This window comes from Ostrinia furnacalis, unplaced genomic scaffold, assembly GCF_004193835.3.
Source record: "Ostrinia furnacalis isolate ACB-3 unplaced genomic scaffold, ASM419383v2 OfSCF5472, whole genome shotgun sequence".
NCBI classification, from domain to species: domain Eukaryota; kingdom Metazoa; phylum Arthropoda; class Insecta; order Lepidoptera; family Crambidae; genus Ostrinia; species Ostrinia furnacalis.
In genome coordinates, this window is record NW_021135711.1 from 336,576 (window position 1) to 359,710 (window position 23,135).

The window sequence follows — 23,135 nt, forward strand, 5'->3', positions numbered from 1 at the left end:
CTATCTTCTATCTCTATCTATTGATGATGATTAACTACTAATGGCGCATTTCCCTTCCCAGGTAGAGAAGTTCTACTCCAAGAACTACCTAGACAAAGAAGAAGGCCTAGCGCGCCTTCGGGCGGAACTGACGTCACCATCCAATGGAAGCACCAAGACGTCTCCCAACAAGACGGCCCGAGCAGCTGCCCTGCTGCTTCAGAGGACCTTGAGGGATAAGGTCTTCTCTGTGTACAGTCAGGCCAATGAGGTGGTCAGGGTGCTGTTCCAAGACTTCGTTCCTGACAGGTGAGGTGTACTTTTGTTAATTAAACTTTTTGGGCAGGACTCAGGTAGGTATATGTCACCATCCAATGGGAGCACCAAGACGTCTCCCAACAAAACGGCCCGTGCGGCTGCCCTGCTGCTTTCATATAATTTAGCTTTTTCAACGAGAATCTAATTTTGGTGAGTCAATTTTGGTGTTTTTGGTGGTGCACCAAAGCATTTTTAACCGACTTAACTCCGTCAATTGTGAACCGATTTTCAAAATTCTTTTTTTGTTCTATAGGGTACACTTATGTGGTGGTCCCATTGTCACCAAGTCAGGATCTGATGATGGGATCCTAGGGAAATCGAGAGTAAACCTCAAATTTTGTAGGAATGCAATACGTTTTCTAAAGTTATTCAAGTAGTCATCATCTAATGTTGATGAGGTGATGATGGAAGGTAAAACTCCTTAACGCTTAGGAGTTGGAGGATAATTCTTTAAATATTTTAGGTAGGTATGTACATACAGTTGTATTATTTCAGGTATTTAAGATGAGCTGATGATGAAAGGTCAAACAACATAAGTTAGGAGTTAGATGATACTCAATACTCATTTGTTGATACATACATTGACACATGATACATTGATACTTTTTAGTTGCCGATATTTAAAGTAGGGAGCCTGTATTTTGCAAGGAAGATTATTTACACTTGGATTGTGATTAAGACTATAATTTTCCATTACAAAATGGAAAATTATAGTCTTAATCACATTAAACATAGGTACTGTGTGTGTTCAGTGACAATAACAAGGACTAATCAACTAAAAAGCATGAAAAAAAATAATTTTAACAAAAAAATTAAAACCGACACCAACAATCACTTACAAGTAGAAAATAAGTACGTCGTTATTTATTTATTAGGACAATATACCATGATTAATATTTTTGGAGTCGGTGCTGGTAAATTTAAAACCATTTCTTGAGCTTGGCACTAAGATATGACCGACTGACAGCATATTTTCTAATTTTGGTGCTTTAATATAAATTTTGGTGTTCACTTAATTTTGGTGTAAGGAAAATCTAAAAAACTACTGGACAAAATGTAATGTCTTAATCATTTTAGAAACAGTATAAGTTTCCAATAAATTTGATCTATAATTAAAGAATAAAAATACACAAATAACAATTTCCACCAAAATTAGGCAAAAATATGCACTTGTTGAAATTCACCCTTTTATTAGCGTAGTAAAAATAAATATAGCAGATAACATGACCCTGTGATGCATCTTCTGAACGTAAGGCGGTTATTATCACACTGCGCCGCGCTCCGCCGCGCCGAGCGCGTTATTTTCATATAAAAAATCACGCGCGCGGACGCGTTGTCAGTGTGAAGTGCCGCGCGTGTTTTCTATACAAACTGAGGTACTTGCATACAATGATTAGATCTGTGGCCCCGCGCTCTGCGGCGGAGCGCGGCGCAGTGTGATAACCGCCTTAAACTCAAAAAATTGAAATATGAAGATGTCAGGAGTTCTTAAAATGGCACCACTACTAGGAATGATCTCTACGGCTCTACCAACCAACAACATGACACCGCTTATCCCTATCATATTGATTTTAGACTGCATCATACCCAATTTTAACTTGAATTTCTAACAATCTTTGTTCCATATCTTCAAGAACTCTCCTTTGCGAACGAGAATACCATCAGACTTATTTTTGTATAAAAAAGAAACTTAAAAGTTTACCACGCATTTGGAAGATAGTATTATCCTATGCTTACACTAGTACTCTTGCAGGAGCCTCCACATCATCCCGCAACAACTGGTCCGTCCGGTGGCCGCGTCCATGCACCCTCGCCTGGCGCTCTCCCGGCTACAAATGCTGGAACAACTGCTGCTCAGCCACGGGATATCCACTGACAAGAACAGGTACAGAAATAGCACTTATTCAACTAGGTTCGTTCGTTTGTTCGTTTCAGCCAATTGACATCCGCTGCTGGACAAAGGCCTCCCCCAAGGTTTTCCACAATGAACGGCAATCAAGTGGCGTGGGCGGGGCACATAGCTCGTACAGACGATGGCCGTTGGGGCAGAAAAGTTCTCGAGTGGCGACCACGGGCTGGAAGACGTAACATGAGCAGGCGTCCTACTAGGTGGACCGACGACCTGGTTAAGGTCACGGCAAGAACCTGGATGCAGGCAGCGCAGGATTCATTTCATACATATGCCAGAGTATAAAAATGAATAATAATCTCGTTACGGGTTTAATGATAGTTTAACTTTTCCCCGGGACAAACTTGACCTTCACTGGTTGGGTTATTGGCGGTCAAGCTGTGGATCCTGGCTACATAGAAGTTGCAGCGGTGGGAACGAGAGGTGGGAATACTTAGTCCCGTTCCTCGTAATTTTTATTTATTTTGAATTTTGCACAGAAACGAAGTACAAAAGATAAAAACCTCCATAGTATATCCTGATTTGGTCAGTTCTGGTTAAAAAAGAGAATACAAATGTTCCCAAATCCTGGAAGAAAAATGGGAAAGAAAAACAAATTTTAGGGGACACCCGGATTTGAACCGGGGACCTACCGATCTGCAGTCGGTTGCTCTGCCACTGAGCTATACCCCCTTTGAGTACTGTGACGAAAATAAGATACAGATTCGACATTTCACTTGTAGTTACTGGGGATGGTATGTTTTCTGCAGCGGAAGCGGCTGCTATGATGCTGGTATTCTGTTGATAGCGTGTGTCATCATCATTTTAAATTTTTATTGAAATTATACGCAGTGATATTACATAGTATGACGCACAAATGATTGAGTATGTGCCGCTCTCGGTAATATTCTTCAGGTCCAGAGAATTTCTGCTTTTCTCAGATTTTCAGGATCAGGAATATTTCCGGCAACTGCCTTTCATTAGCTCGTCATGCTCTAACCCAGTGGTTTGCCATGTGTCACTTTTGTCTGAATTCCTTCAACCCTGGGATTTGCTGTTGTGGCCTTACGGTGCGTCTGCTATGTTACTGGCTCCGTACACTTGCTTTCTTTTTGATGTAGATACATAGGTAGTTATGCAGAGACTAATTCCATAACAACATTACGGAAACGTGACCGGATTATTTCCGATTGGGGGATTGATATACCCTCAAGAATGGTGCTATTTAATCATTCCAGCGGCCTAACCGTCCGCCGCCTAGCAGAATGCGGCGCAGCAGGCGCGCAGCACGCAGCAGGCGCAGTGCGCGCAGCAGCGGAGCGCGTGCTTCTAGCAGCATACGCGCGTTCCACGCGCGTGGTGCTCTCTCTATTTTAATTCGATAAGAACTTTATAGGAATGCGATTGGGAACAGCACTGCACACTTTTATGTATAGGGCGTCTTCCATTAGTTCGTCACGTGTAGTGTTACGACTGTTACGAGTGCTCAGACCCTGAGAGGTAGTGATTCCAGTGGCCTAGAAATGCCTCCCCTAGAAGATCTTTCATCGGCACGTCATGTTGTATCTGATGAATCAATCCCTTTACCCTGGTGTTCCAGTGGCCTCACATTCCGCCGCCTAGCCGAATGCCGCCGGATCACGTGCTCCTAGCAGCGTACGCGCGTTCCCCGCGCGTGGTGCGCGCGCAACTCCTTTATGATGACGCACTTTCATCCTCTATTTTTATCTGATAATGAATGCGATAGGAATAGTATCAATTTAGGGAATGTTCTTTGGCATAGCACATGCACACTTGTAGGTGTATTTTCTGTGCAGCAGTCTGACTGACAGTTGACAGTGCATTTTCCATTACTTCGGGACGTATTGTGGTTGTGTGACGTGAGCTTTGTCTAACCCTGTGGTGTGGTGGTTCCAGCGGCCTCACAGTCCGCCGCCTAGCAGAATGCGGCGCAGCAGGCGCGCAGCACGCAGCAGGCGCAGTGCGCGCAGCAGCGGAGCGCGTGCTACTAGCAGCATACGCGCGTTTCCCGCGCGTGGTGCTCTCCCTCTATTTTAATTTGATAAGAACATTATAGGAATGCGATTGGGAACAGCACTGCACACTTTTATGTATAGGGCGTCTTCCATTAGCTCGTCACGTGTAGTGTTACGAGTGCTCAGACCCTCAGAGGTAGTGATTCGAGTGGCCTAGAAATGCCTCCCCTAGAAGACCTTCCATCGGCACGTCATGTTGTGTCTGATGAGTCCTCTGGTGTTCCAGCGGCCTCACAGTCCGCCGCCTAGCCGAATGCGGCGCAGCAGGCGCACAGCACGCAGCAGGCGCAGTGCGCGCGGCAGCGGAGCGCGTGCTCCTAGCAGCATACGCGCGTTCCCCGCGCGTGGTGCGCGCGCAACTCCCGCCTGACGACGCCGTCACACGTAGAAACCTCATCTACCGGCATCTGTTCCAGCAGTTCGATAGAATTGACATGCAGGTACGTTACTTCGCGATATTTTCCTAAATTAAGTTAAGTTAAATTGTTTTTAATTACCTAAATGTTATTCTGAGCTTTGTTACGTCTTGTTTGAATAGTGTAATTGGTACTACCGTAATTAGTAGGGAATTTAGTGCAAGAACCCCTCCACTTTGGTATAGAAGGCTCATTTTTGCAACAGTGGTTCTTTGGGTGCTCCTGAGTGGATTTCCGTCGGTAGACATCGGGAGCCCCCCCTGTGGTAGCAGGGGGAGGGGGGGCAAGTTTCCTTCCGCCGCGCTTCACTTTAAGGCCCATATCTTCAAAACTATGGGTACTAGGGCAAGTGTGGTATCATTTTCGGATAATTAAAGGATGGCGAATTCATTTCTAGAACAACCTTTTTGCCTTTTCATACAAAAAAATTGAAATATTGAGTAAAATTCACAAAAACCAAAAAGTATTTTTTTAAATAAACGTCGTTTACTTTTAAACCACTGGAGATAATCTAATAAAAAAAATATGACCTGAAAGCTACATTTATCAGGATTATAAAAATATAACATTGTATGGTACTTTTTTCGCAAAAAGTAGGTGAAAAAAATTTTTTCTTCAGGACACAGCGGGCGAATTTTATTGCGCATCGGAAAAAAATATTTATTTTATCCATGAATTCATACTATTTGGTTCATAAGCAAGCAAGGATTATTATTTTAGAATTTATTTAGAGTTGCTGGCACATCAATCTACCATAATTTGTATTTTTTCGTCAATTGATTTTGAACTCTATGTGTGAGACATAAGGTTGAAAATAGCTTAAATACATTTTAATATTGAAAATATCATAAGAAGAAAGCACTATATAAAGAACTTTAATTTGTCTAAACGTCTTAATGATTATTATTATTTTAATTAACACTTTTATTTCTACATACAATTGTACCAGTGATTTAACGGAAAGGTAAGTGTGAGGAAAATGAGGTTTCACAATCATATAGTACGGGAGATATTTTAGCACAAAGGTTACGGCTGTGACCGTTTTAGTTGTTTTTTTCAGACAGCACCAGCTTCTGCACTACTTCTTACACTTACATCTTACCATTTCCAGGCAAGCTTCGGCAGCTACGGGGTAACCGGTCCATGTAGGCTCCATCTTGCTATCGGCTCTGGTCCACCCCCAACCAGTCGGGTAAAGGGAAGACTGAGTCGGTTGCTTGCAACTAATTCTATACGCGAACCCCTTGGATTGATCTAATAAGTAAGTGGATAGATCTTGAACAAGGGATGACTAAAAAGAGGACCAAAATCCCAACAGAACTGCCTAATCTGGTTTACTGATAGCTCAAAGTCACGAAGACAAAGAACGCCCCGGGTGCCAAGCATCAGAGGGTGACACATGTCGCACAGATTAGTACTCACTGGCGCATCTGCGCCGCAAGATCATAGCAAGTCTGCGGTCTATGTCATTGTCATTCAATCTTGGAATCGGTAGGTAACCCCAAAATCGTGGGGGTTACCAGAGGGTGCCTTAGGACTTACGCCGCCACTGTAAAGATGGCCTTGGGAACGGGAACGGGCGTCTACTGTAAACACTTCGAACATAGTGAACGCTTAAGGAGGTTTGCTACAGTGTTTCAAGCTTAATTCTACGCTATGATATGTGTGCACTAAAGAACAGGGGTGTAAAAAACGCAATATTTACATCCTGATCCACAGCCAGGCAGCACTCAAACAAAAAGCCATCGCCTCAGTGAAGGTTGAGTCTAGAATTATTCTAGATAGATGAACAAACTCGGAAGGCATGAAAGTGTCCCTGATGTGGGATGCCTGGACATACACGGATCAAATGCAATGGGAGAGCCGACAGTCTAGCGAAACTAGGGTCAGAGGCGATACTTACCTTTATCTAACGGCATACCTCATGGCCATAATATGGCCATATCCAAGAAGCACAGTGCTAAATGGAAAAGCTCCAACGATATAAGATAAACCTCTCCAAATCATTCCTAAAGGGAAACACAAGGTCATGGAGAAAACTCATTAAGCGGAAATAAAACTGGGCATTATGGAACGAACCACATGTCCCACAAAATAGGCCTAACAACAGAAGACAGCTCTCGAGCATGTGGAATACATGTGGGGTCCATGAATCAATACTGTAAGGATGGGTCTGCTTGGGTCAGCATATCCGGCATCAGAAGACTTAGAAGGCAGACGCTTAATTCACCTAATGGATAGGATTTTTTTGGATGATAGGGAATAAAAAAACGGAGCATAAAGATCCTAATAGGTCGCTGTAGACTACGCTTAGACCTAGCTTAGCTTAGGCCCTACATAAGATAACCCAGACAGCAGCAGCAGCTTTGTATCAGCCTTGGCTACTGGCAGTATATCAAGGGATTCGCGTATAGGATCAGGTGCAAGCAACCGACTCGAGTCTTCCCTTTACCCGACTGGTTGGGGGTGGACCAGAGTNACATTTTGTCCAGTAGTTTTTTAGATTTTCCTTACACCAAAATTAAGTGAACACCAAAATTTATATTAAAGCACCAAAATTAGAAAATATGCTGTCAGTCGGTCATATCTTAGTGCCAAGCTCAAGAAATGGTTTTAAATTTACCAGCACCGACTCCAAAAATATTAATCATGGTATATTGTCCTAATAAATAAATAACGACGTACTTATTTTCTACTTGTAAGTGATTGTTGGTGTCGGTTTTAATTTTTTTGTTAAAATTATTTTTTTTCATGCTTTTTAGTTGATTAGTCCTTGTTATTGTCACTGAACACACACAGTACCTATGTTTAATGTGATTAAGACTATAATTTTCCATTTTGTAATGGAAAATTATAGTCTTAATCACAATCCAAGTGTAAATAATCTTCCTTGCAAAATANCATTCAGTCACTCACTCACTCACCTCATTCACTAACTTTCTTGGCTCACTCGCTCACTAACTATCTTTTCTCACTCACTTGCTAAGTTACTCACTCACTCACTCATTCACTCACTCACCCACGTCTCCCTGTGCGTGATATGCTACGAAGAAGTGCAGTGCTACCCCACCAACCAGACCTTCTGGCCGCCGTGCTGTGCGAGGGACAAGTGGTTCCACAGATCCTGTCTGCAGGTCAGTGCCGCACTCGGTCGCTCACTCACTCACTTGGTTCACTCATTCACTCCCTTACTCACTCATCTCATTCACTAAGTTTCTTGGCTCACTCGCTCACTAAATTACTTGGCTCACTCACTCGCTCACTTAATTACTTGGCTCACTCACTTGCTCACTAACTTACTTCATTCACGCCCTTACTCACTCACTCACCTCATTCACTAACTTTCTTGGCTCACTCGCTCACTAACTTACTTGGCTCACTCACTTGCTCTCTAACTTACTTCATTCACGCCCTTACTCACTCACTCACCTCATTCGCTAACTTTCTTGGCTCACTCGCTCACTAACTTACTTGGCTCACTCACTCGCTCACTAAATTACTTGGCTCACTCACTTGCTCACTAACTTACTTGGCTCACTCACTCGCTCACTAAATTACTTGGCTCACTCACTTGCTCACTAACTTACTTCATTCACGCCCTTACTCACTCACTCACCTCATTCACTAACTTTCTTGGCTCACTCGCACATTAACTTACTTGGCTCACTCACTCGTTCGCTAACTTACTTGGTTCACTCACTAACTTACATGGCTCTCACTATTCGGTCACACATCGGTTCAGCAGTCGCTAAGGGCTAACGACCTTCAACCGCAGACAACGGTTCTATAGGTCTTGTCACTGGAACTCACTCGTTACTCATAATTTACTTGGCTCACTCACTCGTTCGTTACCTTACTTGGTTCACTCACTAACTTATTTGGCTCACTCACTCACTCCGTTACTCACTCTCTCACCTCATTCACTAACTTACTTGGCTCACTCACTCGCTCACTAACTTGTTCACTCACTCACTCACTTATTCACTCACCTCATTCACTAACTTACTTGGCTTGGAACGTCTTAATCCTTCAAGGCCCGCGAATCTAGACACAATAGTTAATCAATTGTTATGACATTAATGAATGCCGTCTGGGACTCAAGCGGTTAATAGAATATTATTTTTTTAAAAGTTTTTTAATATTCATTTTTGATTTGTTTCGCAGAGAATGGCGCTAAGTGCGGGCATGCACTACCTCAAGTGTCCTCTCTGCAACGATAAGGAAAACTTCTACCAAGCCGTCATTAGTCAGGGATACTATGTGCCTGACAGGTAAGTCATATCTAAAAATAAAGATAAATTAGTTAATATCAATTGGGTATTTGACACCATTCCCCAATAATTCTAAAGCACAACCTTTTTAAAAAGACACTTCTTTCTGGTCTTTAATTACCTGTAAATTAAGATTTTTGGTTGCATTGTAATTGATAAAAGTAGTTTCATTGAGTTGACAAAATTGTGACGTCACATGCTAGTATTGCCATACAAAATCTATGGGAGAGTCTCGTTTTGACAGTTTTAAAAAGTACGTCAATTGATTGGTGGTGTCAAATACCCTATTTTATAACCTCTATAAAAAGTTAATATTTACTAGCCCAAGCAGGCCTGTTCATATCCCTGAGTAGGCATCGAAAACAAAACACGCACGGCTTAGTCTCCTGGGATATTTAATCCACGTACCATCGGCAACAGTGTTAACTATCCATTGCCTGTCATGTCGTCTCGTTCTATCGTAAAGAATCACCATTTGATGAGAGCGAGAGCAAAACGGAAATGGATAGTTAACAGTGTGGCCGTGTGTACGCGTGCGTATTCCTCACCCATTTTAAGAATTATTCGCAATGGAAAGAAAAAAAATACGAGTGTGGTGCGCTAGATGGCAACACAGTAGCTTGTAGCAGTCAGCCCTATCGCATCGGCACAGTACCGATCATTGAGGTATACAAACGAAACGGTGCTCGACTTTCCAGCCAACGCCCGCATTCACAAACATTACTATGAGGTCTCACAGTGCGCGTCGCCGCACAGGATGACACACGAACCAATCACAGAGCTCTATTCAACGCTGTGCGTTCGATTTGCTGTTCCATTTAAGCAAGCATCGTTTGTAAGGTCTACCTTTTTCTTTTTTTATTATTATTTACTATATTTTGACGTTCATAAGTGCCACTTGTGGTCTAAACTGAATAAATATTTTTGATTTTGTGAATACGGGCGTGAATGACCTGTTCACTTCTTGAATCATGAAAAAATTATTCTGTTGCACGCCAATATGCTATGATGTAGCTGAACAACATTTTATTGAATGACCTGTATGTACCATCGGCAACAGTGTTAACTGCCCATTGCCAGTCATGTCATCTCGTTCTATCGCAAAGAATCACCATTTGATTAGAGCGAGAGCCAAAACGGAAATGGATAGTTAACAGTGTGGCCGTGTGTACTTAGCTACAATAAAAATATTTGATTTGAATTGACTATGATGATGTTTGCAGAGATGCAGCGTGGGAGTTAGAACAAAATGCGTTTGCTGAAATATACGAGCGGGAACTGACCTGCAGCTTGCCAGAATGCCTCTGTCCGCTAGGCAGGGACCACGACTCCGATAACGGGTGAGATTGTGCTTTTTTTTTTCAATTGTAGGTCTAGCTGCTTTTTCTATTTATTTATATTAACCGGCAGACAGTGGTGACTGAGTTTGTTGCGGCGCTTCTTCTCAGCACTTGCCAAATGTTGGTCTCGAAGCGCTGGTGGGGTAAAAAGATTATGAGACATGTAGAGGCTCCTTAAGAGCAGAATGACGATTTGTAAGAACTATTTATTAGTCTAAACAAATAAAGAAATTTTGACTTTGACTTTGACTAACGCTTAATTCAATCAGTGCCTGAGGTATGGGAGCGGCGCGGGAGGGTGTTTTACGTCAAACGCATTCGTTATCGACCGCGTTAAAAAATATTATGAAAATTTTAGTTCTTGAAAGTTTCCGCTAGGGGCGCTGTACAATCTTACTAATATTATAAATGCGAAAGTTTAGATGTCTGGATGTTTGTTACTCTTTCACGCCAAAACTACTGAACGGATTTTGATGAAACTTTACAGTATTATTGTTTATAACCCAGAATAACATACAGGCTATAATTTATATGACGATCTGTGACAGACTAAATTTCACGCGGGTGAAGCCGCGGGCAAAAGCTAGTCCATCATATATTTAATGTCACTTTTTTACGCAGTCTTGTTTGGCCCCGGCACATCTCTTCTCCGCTCAAACCACTTCCATCAAAGCGGGGCGGAGAGATGTGGAAATAATTAAATCTGATTGTTTATTAAAAACACATCTCTGCTCCGCTCCACTTTGGTGAAAACCGGGTCTTAAAGCGTTTTTTAAAATAATATTTTTTTGTGAATCTAAGTCAAAGGTGACTGACTTACTAACTGACTGACTGACATAGTGATCTATCAACGTACAGCCCAAACCACTGGACGGATCGGGCTGAAAGGCATGCAGGTAAATGTTATGACGTAGGCATCCGCTACGAAAGGATTATACGAAAAAACGGGGTCCACGCGTACGAAGTCGCGGGCGGCTGCTAGTACATAAATATATTACTAACTAGCTGACCCGGCGAACTTTGTTCCGCCTTAATGGCAAAAAATAAGCAGACTTTTTTTTTATTTCGAACGGGATAAAAAGTATCCTATGTCCTTCTCCTGGCTCTAAACTACCTCTCTGACAATTTTCAGCTAAATCGGTTCAGCCGTTCTTGAGTTATAAGTGGAGTAACTAACACGACTTTCTTTTATACAGGGTGTTAGGTAAATGGGTATATGAGCCGACACTAGCCCATGTTAACATGGGCATATAAATGGTATGGTGAAGTCAGAAAATTGATATCCTCATTTTAATTATTTTAATTTTCATACAAATCGGATTTTATAAAATTTATTTTGTATGAAAATTAAAAAAAATAAAATGATGATATCAAATTTNGATATCCTCATTTTAATTATTTTAATTTTCATACAAATCGGATTTTATAAAATTTATTTTGTATGAAAATTAAAAAAAATAAAATGATGATATCAAATTTCTGACTTCACCATACCATTTATATGCCCATGTTAACATAGGCTAGTGTCGGCTCATATACCCATTTACCTAACACCCTGTATAGATAATCCCGCTAACCCCACGTGGAAGTTGAACGGATCGAACCCGCGTTCCTCGGATCACGAGTCGGCCAGTCCGACCCCTTCACCGTTCGGCTATCGTCGCTTCACTCTTTGTTGAAAATAATTGTTTTTTGCAGGCCATGGGACATCAAACTCTGCCTGCTATGCGGCAGCGTTTGCGCGCACGCACAGTGCTTGGTAGCGAGCGGTGACGGCGGGCGATACGTTTGCGTTACGTGCCGCCCTGCTGCACCTGGAGACGTCGAGTCGCTCGCCGCCGCCGTGGATAAAGGTGGGTAGATACAGGGTGGCGCTAGAGTGGATCAAACGGAAGATACAGGGTGTTGCTTTAGGTATGGACCAAATGAAACGGATTCATTCTACTGCTCCAGTGTGAAAACTATTTCTAAGGAGCTTCAAATGTCATTGTCAGTCCCTCTAGATGAGTGGCAAAACGTGAAGCTAGTATTCAGGTATTCAGCTCACCTCCTAGACAAGTTACAAAAAGTGACAGTTTTAATTTCGAAATCGCTTCGCTTAGACGATTTTTATGCAGAGTGTATTCGTTCCGCGAAGCGATTTCGAATTTAAAACTTTCACTTTTTGTAACTTGTCTAGGAGGTGAGCTGATTACCCCTAGACAAGTTGTTAAAAGTGACATTTGCAATTTCAAAATCGCTTCGTTTCGGCAATTTGTGTACGTACGTAGTTACGACACTCGATTTCGAAGTTAAAATTCACTTTTGTCTAAACGTCAAGTCATTTAGGTCAATGAAAGATACGTCAAAAGAACACTAGTTAGCTTCTGCCCGCGTCCTGGCTTAGCGCCCACAAGCACCCACGTCGCTGTGCCTGCTATGCGGCAGCGTATGCGCGCACGCACAGTGCTTGGTAGCGAGCGGTGACGGCGGGCGATACGTTTGCGTTACGTGCCGCCCTGCTGCGCCCGGAGACGTCGAGTCGCTCGCCGCCGCCGTGGACAAAGGTGGGTAGATAGATAATAATATAAATAAATATCCTTGGACATTTTACACTGCGCTTCTAGTCCCAAACTAAGCAAAGCTTGTACTATGGGTACTAGACAACGGATATAAACATACATAACCCCCTAGGCCAGAAGCTAGGTATGACTTGTCCCCTCCCCCCTCCTAGGCCAGAAGCTGTGTATGACTTGAACCCTCCCCCCTCCTAGGCCAGAAGCTAGGTATAACTTGAACCCTCCCTNGAATTAGCGGGAAAATCCTTTTGTATGAAAAATCTAAACCGCTTAAGCTAGACGCTTGAAATTTGGCATGGTGGTACCTTAGTAAACTTTAAGGTTAGTTACGACAGGATATTAGAAAATTCCCACGGGAACGGGAGTTAGTGGGAAAAAAACATTTGTATGAAAAAATCTAAGCCGCGTAAGATAGACTCTTGAAATTTGGCATGCAGGTACCTTAGTAAACTTAAAGCTTAGTTACAACAGGATATTGCAAAATTCCCACGGGAACGGGAGTTAGCGGAAAAAAATATTTGTATGAAAAAATCTGAACCGCGTAAGATAGATGAAGGGGGGGGGGGGAACGAGATTCACGCGTACGAAGTCGCGGGCGGCCGCTAGTTCATGAATAAATAAATAAATAAATTTATTTTTATACTGGTCACTGTTATGTGTACAAATATCTTGTCTTTGCGATGATGCACTAAAGGGTAGTTCCCTTGAATTGAAGACTATGGTCCATATGAAAATATTTCAAGCATTCTATTGCCAATTTTGTTGCGAGATAATTAATTAACGAACTATTCATTAACGAAGCTGTCGACAATATCTACTAACTACTTGTGTATTATGTTTTCCCTTTTTGCTAAGACTCTTTCTAAATAATATTTAGGAACTCGAATGGATAAACAGTTAAAAGCATAAAACTTTTTATAAACAAGTTTTAATACACAAGATCATGATATTATTATCGTCTCGCTTGCCCGTACGTTTCAGTGACGCTGTGGCACTTTACTGAGACCTTTCCAGCTTTTTAAACCCTGACTACGACTTCTCATTTTCCTCAGTAATTCTCCGCTTTGCAGAAAATGCTCAACCAGGCTCCGACAGAAGAACAGCTGTTGAACGGAGACCAGTCGATAGCGGATTCATCTCTGGAAACCGCCAGCGTCACTCAGTCCACCCGCAGTGGCACCACCAGCGGTATGACCGCGTCTTTCGGGATGTCTTCTTCAGTCGGCGCCACTTCTTCTTACAGCTTGAAGTCTATGGCGTCTTCTGGTAAGACTTTCACTTAGTTTGGTATATCTTTACTATCAAAATCTTTGGCTTTGTATATTTTATACTGATTTTTACAGTTTTTCCTAGATGCTGCCATGGACCTATAATAGGTCCATGGATGCTGCTATATGCCCGATAGTTCAAAAGGGCGCATTTAGCACCAAGTCACAACGGAGATAAAAAAGTTTTTAATAATTTAAATGGTTAATTCTTAGATGTCCTTGAGTTTAACTTATATCCGAAAAAAATGTTAGATGCATCTTTTCAACTATCAGGGGCAGTGATGGTCAAGTCTTAGACGAATAATTCGTCCAAGGGTCAAGTAATATGTCCAATTCTTTTAGGTATTACCTAGATTTAAAAAATATACAAAAATTAAGTACCTAGGTATACCTTTCCTAGGAGGAACTCTAGCACCTTCAAGCCTCAGCGGAAGCTACACAACATCCAGAACGAAAAGCAGCCTCAAGAAATCCCCTACAAAGCGGTACACCCCTTCAAGAACTGCGAAAGACTTCTCCAACTACCCTGGGTACAACAAACTAAGGCTGGACAGCGCCGTCAGTCCGAAGCACTCGCCGCGGTCTACAGTCAGCGCTTCTGAGAAGGTAAGGGTCAGTAGCTTCTGCTTCTATCATGAGGGTTGTTATTGTAACTAACTGGGGTCCCTGCAGCCTGGTTTCAAACTTTTTGGACAGTCATAGCTAGTATTTGATACGATTAGATCGGACAGATAATGGCTGTTAAGCTTAAGGTCACGTTAGTAAGTAATTCGAGGCTGGTATTTCCTGGCTAAACCACGAACAAATACGCATTATACATTAAATTGACGCAGTCACCCACACGAACCAATCACAGAGCTCTATTCAACGCTGTGCGTTCGATTTGCTGCCTCACATAAGCAAGCATCATTTGTGAATACGGACGTTAGCCATTCTCATCATCCGTGACTGCTAAGCTAAATAAGAAAATATCAGTTTCAGAATCCAATCTCACTCTATTTACAACACTCATCATTTTCTATTCCAGGTGCACTTTCAAGAGGGTCAAACCTCCGAGGTGGTCCTCCGACGCGCCAGCCGCAACGCGGAGAACCGGCACTCCATGATCCACTACGACCACGAGCCCTCCAAGCCACAGCTCAAGGAACGCCCCGTCACGGTCTACGAGCCACTGCACATAGATTACAGGGACTCTCCTACGTTAGGTGAGTCCAAGGTACACTCCATGATCCACTACGACCACGAGTCCTCTAAGCTACAGCTCAAGGAACGCCCCGTCACGGTCTACGAGCCACTGCACATAGATTACAGGGACTCTCCTACGTTAGGTGAGTCCAAGGTACACTCCATGATCCACTAAGACCACGAGCCCTCCAAGCCGCAGCTGAAGGAACGCCCCGTCACGGTCTACGAGCCACTGCACATAGATTACAGGGACTCTCCTACGTTAGGTGAGTCCAAGGTACACTCCATGATCCACTACGACCACGAGCCCTTCAAGCCACAGCTGAAGGAACGCCCCGTCACGGTCTACGAGCCATTGCATATAGATTACAGGGACTCTCCTACGTTAGGTGAGTCCAAGGTACACTCCATGATCCACTACGACCACGAGCCCTTCAAGCCACAGCTGAAGGAACGCCTCGTCACAGTCTACGAGCCACTGCACATAGATTACAGGGACTCTCCTACGTTAGGTAAGTTTACACAGAAACGGTACAGATAGGATTTTCTTTTAAGGGAAAGAAGAAGTTTTCTGGAGCGATGCACCATAAACTACTTATTTGACACATTGTCGATAGGATAAAACACTATGACCGCTAATCAAACCACAAGTTAAGTAATTGAATATAGTTGACCGAAAATCAGACTCAATGTTCAAAATCATTACTTATAATCACGTGCCACCGTATTTTACTTCTTCATGTCGTGTCGATAACAAACCTATATAGGTACAGTGTCACCCAAAACTCCGCTACAAGAGTACCGTATTTTACTTGATATGCTATCATTCGTACAACGATGCCCTTAGTAAACAAGTCCTTCTTTAGACAAGCAATTTTTTGACGCGGTAAAAGTGGTACTTTTGATTTGATGCCACTTTAAAGCGTCTTACATGACACTATTGTTCCGATACCCTTCGGAACCAGCATCCGTCTTCCTGATTAACCAGCCTTAAACTTGCAGGGTCCCCAAAAACCTCCAAAAACGACGTCCGCAGCATGGATTCTCTCCCAATGGACTCTCCCCAGATGTCCAGAAACGATCTGCGTTGCGACTCTGACTGTCGGAGTCTGGACTCGCCCAAGGTCAAAGCAGAGTACTTCAGGGAAAGCGTTCTGGAATCCCCGAAGCTGGTGGCTGGGTTACGGAATCTACACCTGGATGACCACAGCCAGATGGATGAGAGCGGGTATTATAGTCCTGGTAAGATTTTAAATTTAAATTTTCCTTCTAGCTAGAGTTTCGTATTTGTCCTTGGGAGAGCCAACCGGTTTAACTTACGCCCGTATACCTATAAACGATGCTTGTTTAAGTGAAGCAGCAAATAGAACGCACAACGTTGAATAGATCTATGATTGGTTCATAGGGTGAGTCTGTGCGTTCACGCGCACTGTGAGACCTCATACTAATGTTTGTGAATTTTGTCGTGATCATGTTCTTTGAAAGAAAGAAAGAAAGAAAAAATAATTATTTGGTATCAAAGATAACAATAAAGCTACCGTCTCTGATGACTTTCTTTCTTAATTAACCATTGCTCAAAGTTTTTTATTAATTTCGTGTCATTCTAACTGGCTAAATGAAGACTCGAGGGCTGCATCATGACGTTGTTTGATGTAGTTTCTGGTTCCTCTCTAAATGAAATAAAGTGTCCCAGTGTCCTCCTCTGGTACAATTCAAACCTAAGTTTAAAGAGAAACTGGTTTGCAGGAACCCATGAACCAAAGCAAACACAGGTCTTGGTGTCTTTGACTGTCTTCTGAATTCGATTCGATGATTCCAGCTTTGGTTTCTCATACTACAGGTAGGCGACAGCAAATGGTGAGCAGCGATCATCAGTACGAAGGCTACGACGGAGGCCCGGTGGATGTGCCCAGCGACAATACCCCAGAACCGATTTGCCAGTGAGTAAATGAATTAGTTGAGGGATGCCTTTGTGCCAGTGGACGTCATTTGGGTGAAACGAACAAACGCTCTCTTCAACAGATAGGCACTTCTTTGGACGAAACTTGGCCTTAACTATTATGTATGTTGTAGTGTGTGTAGCTCAGATCATAGAAGGGAATAGATGTGAAACGGGGGCGTGGCGCGTGTCTCCGCGATATGCCCAGAAACGAACATCGCCCGCGACGCCAGGTTAGTCGCGATTCAGTCGTACTGAGGAAATGTTCTTCGATATTGTTGGATAATGCGTCGTAACGTGCAATAACATAAGTGAAACGAAGAACTACAGGAACAATGAAGTCATTTACCACATGTAAGTATTGCAAATCCATTGGTATTTTGCTTATAAATAAAAAAAACTAAACATTTTTACGAACGAATTCAGTGCCGTGACATTTACTGCGATATCGAAATTAGTGGTGATAAAAATTCAAACACGTTGTACATTGACGATTTAGTTAGCAACCACTTTATGTCATGCGTAACTACTGCGCAATGTATTTTATTTCTTCCGATATCCACTGACGCGTGAAAATACACAGTACGGCCGCATGTGCCGGTCGTAACATAGTGCAGGGCTCGTGTTCTAATACGGTTTCCTATTATCGATAAATAGAAGTAAATTATTATTTTCTATTTTCTAATTTTGAATGAAAAAATCATGAGTTGCTTGCGATTTTTAAGTTTTTACAAAAACAATAACAATAGTAGAAGGGATTAGTAACTGTCAACTATGTAATTACTATAAGAGCTAGTTGAAAGCCTAATATAGGCATTATTTTTGATAAACATAGGCGGTACGAATTTCGCCATAATTAAAAAGTTAATGCGCGATAGTAGTTAATAATAATTACAGTGATCCTGTTATTATTATTAAAGTAAATAATAATATATTACCAATATTGTAAATACTGGTAAAAATCGCAAGTACCTACTTAACCCATGACTTTTCATACAAACTTTGTCAGTCTATAACTTCTATACTCCATCGATAACGACATTGAGCTTTGGTTGGGGTAAATTAATATAAGGTAACTTCATTTAGTCCCAATAATTGATTGTGAGTTTTTCGTCCATACAAAATGGAACTGACTCCTTTATGCAAAAATCGTTAAAGAACGTAATAATAACGTATAATAATAAAAAGGTTTTCATACAAGCATTTTTAAACCAATTTCGAGCCTTGCCCCCAGGATTTAAAGTATCGATATCTTATCGACTCCATTTTATCTTTCTTCTCTCTAATTGCTTTTTTCAAAGTGTGCGTCACGTCACGCGGCCATTGATTGGCCATAAGGCACGCCTTCTGGCCAATCACAGCACTTTTAAGCCGGTTGCACATGTTGTCGTAGACTCTCAGTCGCTTTGTTTTTACACAGTTGAATGTGTGTGTGGGAGCTGTGGTGGGGGAAATGTGGGGACACTGGTTCTCGTTGTAGTTACGCGCGACTTCATATCTATTCTCTTTCTATGATCTGAGGTGTGTAGCTACAGTAAGTTGGTTCAGTTCAGTTCAAACTGAAGTTTTGTTTTTGTGTTAGTAGATCTTTCCCCCGGATCACATACAATACTTATAAGCCATCCCGGTGATCCCGGTAGTTTTAGTAGCCAAAATGAAGAACCTGGGAAACGACGTTAGATCCCGGTAGTTTTAGTAGCCAAAATGAAGAACCTGGGAAACGACGTTATTGCAGTTGCGATGAATTATTAAAGAGTTTAAGTTCAAATGTTTAATACTTACCCAATTCAAGTTTTTATATCTGCTTCTCTCTGAAGTGATAGATACTGTTCAAGAGTTCCAGTTCAAAACCATTTTCAAGTGTTTCTTTACGATTGCCTTTGTTCACTCACCTCTTTTCTTCTATATTAGAACAAAGTACACGTGGTTTTACTACTTCCTTCTTGTAGTACAACGTGCACGTGGTGCGGGCGGCGCGTGCGCGCGGATGCCTTAGAGGCACACTACTGGCGGCGCTGCGTGCTGTTAGCACGCTGCCCGCGCTGCCGCGTGGCCTTAGAGGCCAGGGTGCTGCACCAACACTTGCTGGGTGAGTTAAAGCTGCTGGGTGAGTTCAGGGCTCCGATTGCGCTAATTTGTAATGTCTCCAATTCGTTCGCGTTTCATATCCAGTCTACACTCCAGTCACGCTCCATTTTAATTCCAGCTGATGTGCAATTCGGTATCTCGCGGTAAAGTTCACTCGTAAACAAACACGAAACAACGGATTTATGCACTTTTCATTAAAATTTCGAACACCTTAGTTTTAAACTAAGAACACAGCAAATATTGGTGAAGCAAACATATTTGACTTGCGTGTGAGAAAAAGTAGCTTTCTGTCAGCTTTGGCTCAAAGGCTCAGTTGCGCTTCGTTTACGTTACAGCTTCGTTTAAACTAACTGTCAAAACGACACCGCGATACGGATTTGCCAAAACAGCTGATGTTCGTTCATCGTGCAGTTAAAAATATTTAGTACAATCGGGGCGCAAGCTACTGGGTTACGATCTGTTAAGTGAGTTGTGGCTTGAATAAAAAAACCTGATGTTGAAATGTAAAATTATGGGCCAGAAGAGTAACTGAATTTTAAGTATTATTTTTGCGTTTTCAGAGGAATGCACAATGAGTGAGGGTAGTTGGAAGGCGTGTACTAAATGCGGCGCCGCGCTCAGCACTGAAGACAGCGACTATCATATCAACTGCATACGTGAGTATGAGTGGTCCCTTTCTCCGTCTTTGTCTACTTTCCTTTCCTGTAGCATATTCATCCAGAGGGCTTACACCAGTATTCACAAACTATGCTTGCTTATGTGAAGCAGCAATACGAACGCACAGCGCTGAATAGAGCTCTGTGATTGGTTCGTATGTCACCCTGTGCGTCCACGCGCACTGTGAGACCTCATAGTAATGTTTGTGAATACGGGCGTTAGTGTGAGTTTACTTCAAACGCATTCTATGTCGATTGCGTAAAAAGTGACATTAATTTTATGACGGATTGTACAGCGCCCCTAGCGGAAACTTTTAAGAACTAAAATTTTCATATTTTTTTAATTCGCTCGCTAGTGTCGACGTTTGGTGTAAACTCACACTAACTAAGCCTTCAGTTATTTCCTATTAATTTTATAATGTCTTCGAGTACAAACGTTGCTTACATCCGAATTCACAAACGATGCTTGCTTAAGAGCCATTTCACAAAAATATTCCGCGCGAATTTAGGTAAAAACTGTCAACGCAACGTCAAAAGAGTAAAAAGAACGCCGAAATGGACAAAAAAATCTTGAGCCGTGTCCGTATTAAGAATTGATATAAGTTATTAATTTTAAGGTAGAATACGGTATTAAAACTTGATAAATTAATTTAAAATTTTAATAGAGTTTATTTAGTCTTTTAAAGATTTTTATACTTATTTCGATTAATAATGAAACACGAGTAGGTATAATAATTATGTAAAATATATTATATTAAGTACAAAATAAAAACAGTCACATAGTGAAAAAAAATCTGCCCCCTTACAGCTCCATCATCGGACCCTGGATATCATTTACCTAGACGAAGTATTCGTCAAGGCGAATTACACAAGCCCAAACTCCATAGGGTTCTATTGTTTTGTTATGGATTTGCAATGGAGGTGGCCATTGCAACTCCTTCAGATCTATTATCAGACAGAGCTAAGAAAGAAATAAATAAATATTATTATTATTTAACAAATAACTAAAATAATTCATCTTACTATCTTTCTTCTTACTAGTCTTACTAATATTATAAATACGAAAGTTTGTGTGGATGTTTTGAAGTTTGTTACTCTTTCACGCAAAAACTACTGAACAAATTTTGATGAAACTTTACAGTACAGTACAGCAGTACTAGGCAGTCTGTGCTCAACTATCATTCGGGTCGGACGTTCCTATCGCAAGACCGTTGGTTCACTCAGTTCCGATACGACTCTAGTGCTGTGTGTAATTATTCTCGTAAATACACTGAGTTTATTCATTTCTATGAGTGGATTTCATTTTGCCTGAGAACTACGTCATGAACCCTTAACCAGAAGACTCTGTCGCCAGCGACAGCGACGCTCATCCATCCCTAGCGTCGACCAGAATAAAAAAATATTTATGACGATCTGTGGCAAACTAAATTTCACGCTGGTAAAGCCGCGGGCAATACTACATATTTCATACTAGCTTTTTACCCGCGACTTTTTCCGCGAAGAAGTGGAAAATGGTTCTAATAGAATTAAATTATTCTAAAAAAATTTAAATTTTGTTAAATTATTATATTTTTTAATATAAAACCTACAAATTATTACGTTTCAATATTTGAATACTTACAAAATTATGATATCTTTCTACAACAAAATTGAAACACTACACCTACCGCAGATTTCTTTGTAAACAATGTTTTTTGTTTTTCCTTTGGGTGCTAAAACCACCAGGCTATTGTGTGCGCATACTCTGGAGCATGCCACATACAACTAACCGTCGGAGAAGCAAAGATTTCCCTTAAGTCTACTCCCGCTACCACATGGAAATCCGCTAAAACTCGTGAGGGCGCCAACACTTGCTTTTGTATCGAAAATTGGTATGAGCAGCGCACGCGGTTGCCCGTTGCAGGCTCTATGCAACCACGCTATTTTAAACCGTGGCCCCTAAGCATGAGATGGGAAACTGCACTCTCTAGAATTCTCTTGAATTTGATGGTGTTAGGCTAGGGGAATCCTAGGAATGAATACAGACTTTCGAAGCAAGCACAGATCACATAAACTAAAGAGAAATGTGACAAGGGGGCGGAACCGGTGTCGCAACAATATGCCCAAAAACAGAACATATTGCTTGTGAAAGCAATGATGACAGCAGCGACGTTATAATGTAAACAGTTTACATTGCTTGCATACTACTAAAGATTATTCGAACGTTGAATACTGATACCGCAGTGGATAATGAGCACATATTTTGATTTCTTTGACACTGAGTTTCGAACTCAGCGCATTACTTAGCATCTTTCTATATCTCTATAAAAGCAAGTTATCTCCAAAATAACATTCTACACCTTTTTAACCAAATACGAAGCACGTCATCTATCAATAGGGAATATATTTTACAAGTTAATAAATTATGCATAAAATAACACTTTTGTTAAATCATAGAATTTCTAAAAACTAGTACTGAAATCGTACTGGAAACAAAAAAATATTATTAATATGTTATCTAATTTATTTATTAAACGTCCAATTATTATCAAAGATTTTGGACTAAAGTTTTTGAAAATATTTTATAGCCTACATAGGAAACATTTAGTGATAGAATTTCTTTTCGGAGCCTATTGCCTTCAAACAAACAAATAATCAAATCTTTCCTCTTTTATTAGTATAGATTTAACAACAAAACTTCCCTCTCGAAACAAAACGGTTCTTTTTCTTCTTCACGAAACAAAACTGAAAGCGGATAAATAAATAAACAAATCTTTGGACAATTTCACAGCGCCATCTAGTCCCAAAATAAGCAACTAATATGCTTGTGTATAGGGTGCTAGCTTAATGGATATACTACTTACAACCTTTTTTATAATTTATGTATTAAATTAAATTCATACATAGGTATACATAGTTACTCCCAGTCCCGTCAAAGAAATTAAAATTCATCATTTCAATTTCTGCTCGGCCGGGTATCGAACCCGGGACCTTTCGGCATATTAGTCCGTTTCGAACCACCAAACGGCCGACTCAAAACGGACCTCTGGGCATAGTATCAAATGTATTTGGTCGCCGTATAAATCACCGGTTCATGACACGAACGCACGTAAACGTCATGGCGGGAAAAATAACACAGGTCCTGCCTTGACGGGCGCTCGCGCCATACTAATCGATGTCGGCTTCCGCATTGTAATTTATACTGATATTCACA

The 23,135-nt window shown here is 41.5% G+C and overlaps 1 protein-coding gene and 1 non-coding gene across 2 annotated transcripts in view; one reads left to right on the plus strand and one right to left on the minus strand.

Moving 5' to 3' along the window:
* LOC114361226 (centrosomal protein of 104 kDa) overlaps positions 1–23,135 on the plus strand; it is a 37,354-nt gene that overhangs the window by 12,991 nt on the left and 1,228 nt on the right. Inside the window, exons 11-20 of the mRNA XM_028316211.1 lie at positions 62–288; positions 2,051–2,182; positions 4,448–4,661; positions 13,877–14,072; positions 14,475–14,680; positions 15,102–15,279; positions 16,262–16,501; positions 17,100–17,199; positions 19,148–19,287; positions 19,847–19,942. Of these exons, the coding sequence (XP_028172012.1) occupies positions 62–288; positions 2,051–2,182; positions 4,448–4,661; positions 13,877–14,072; positions 14,475–14,680; positions 15,102–15,279; positions 16,262–16,501; positions 17,100–17,199; positions 19,148–19,287; positions 19,847–19,942 (1,729 nt within the window). The remainder of the gene's footprint in view (positions 1–61; positions 289–2,050; positions 2,183–4,447; positions 4,662–13,876; positions 14,073–14,474; positions 14,681–15,101; positions 15,280–16,261; positions 16,502–17,099; positions 17,200–19,147; positions 19,288–19,846; positions 19,943–23,135) is intronic.
* On the minus strand, positions 2,807–2,878 carry TRNAC-GCA (transfer RNA cysteine (anticodon GCA)). Its single transcript has one exon. It is a non-coding gene; the product is annotated as a tRNA-Cys (tRNA).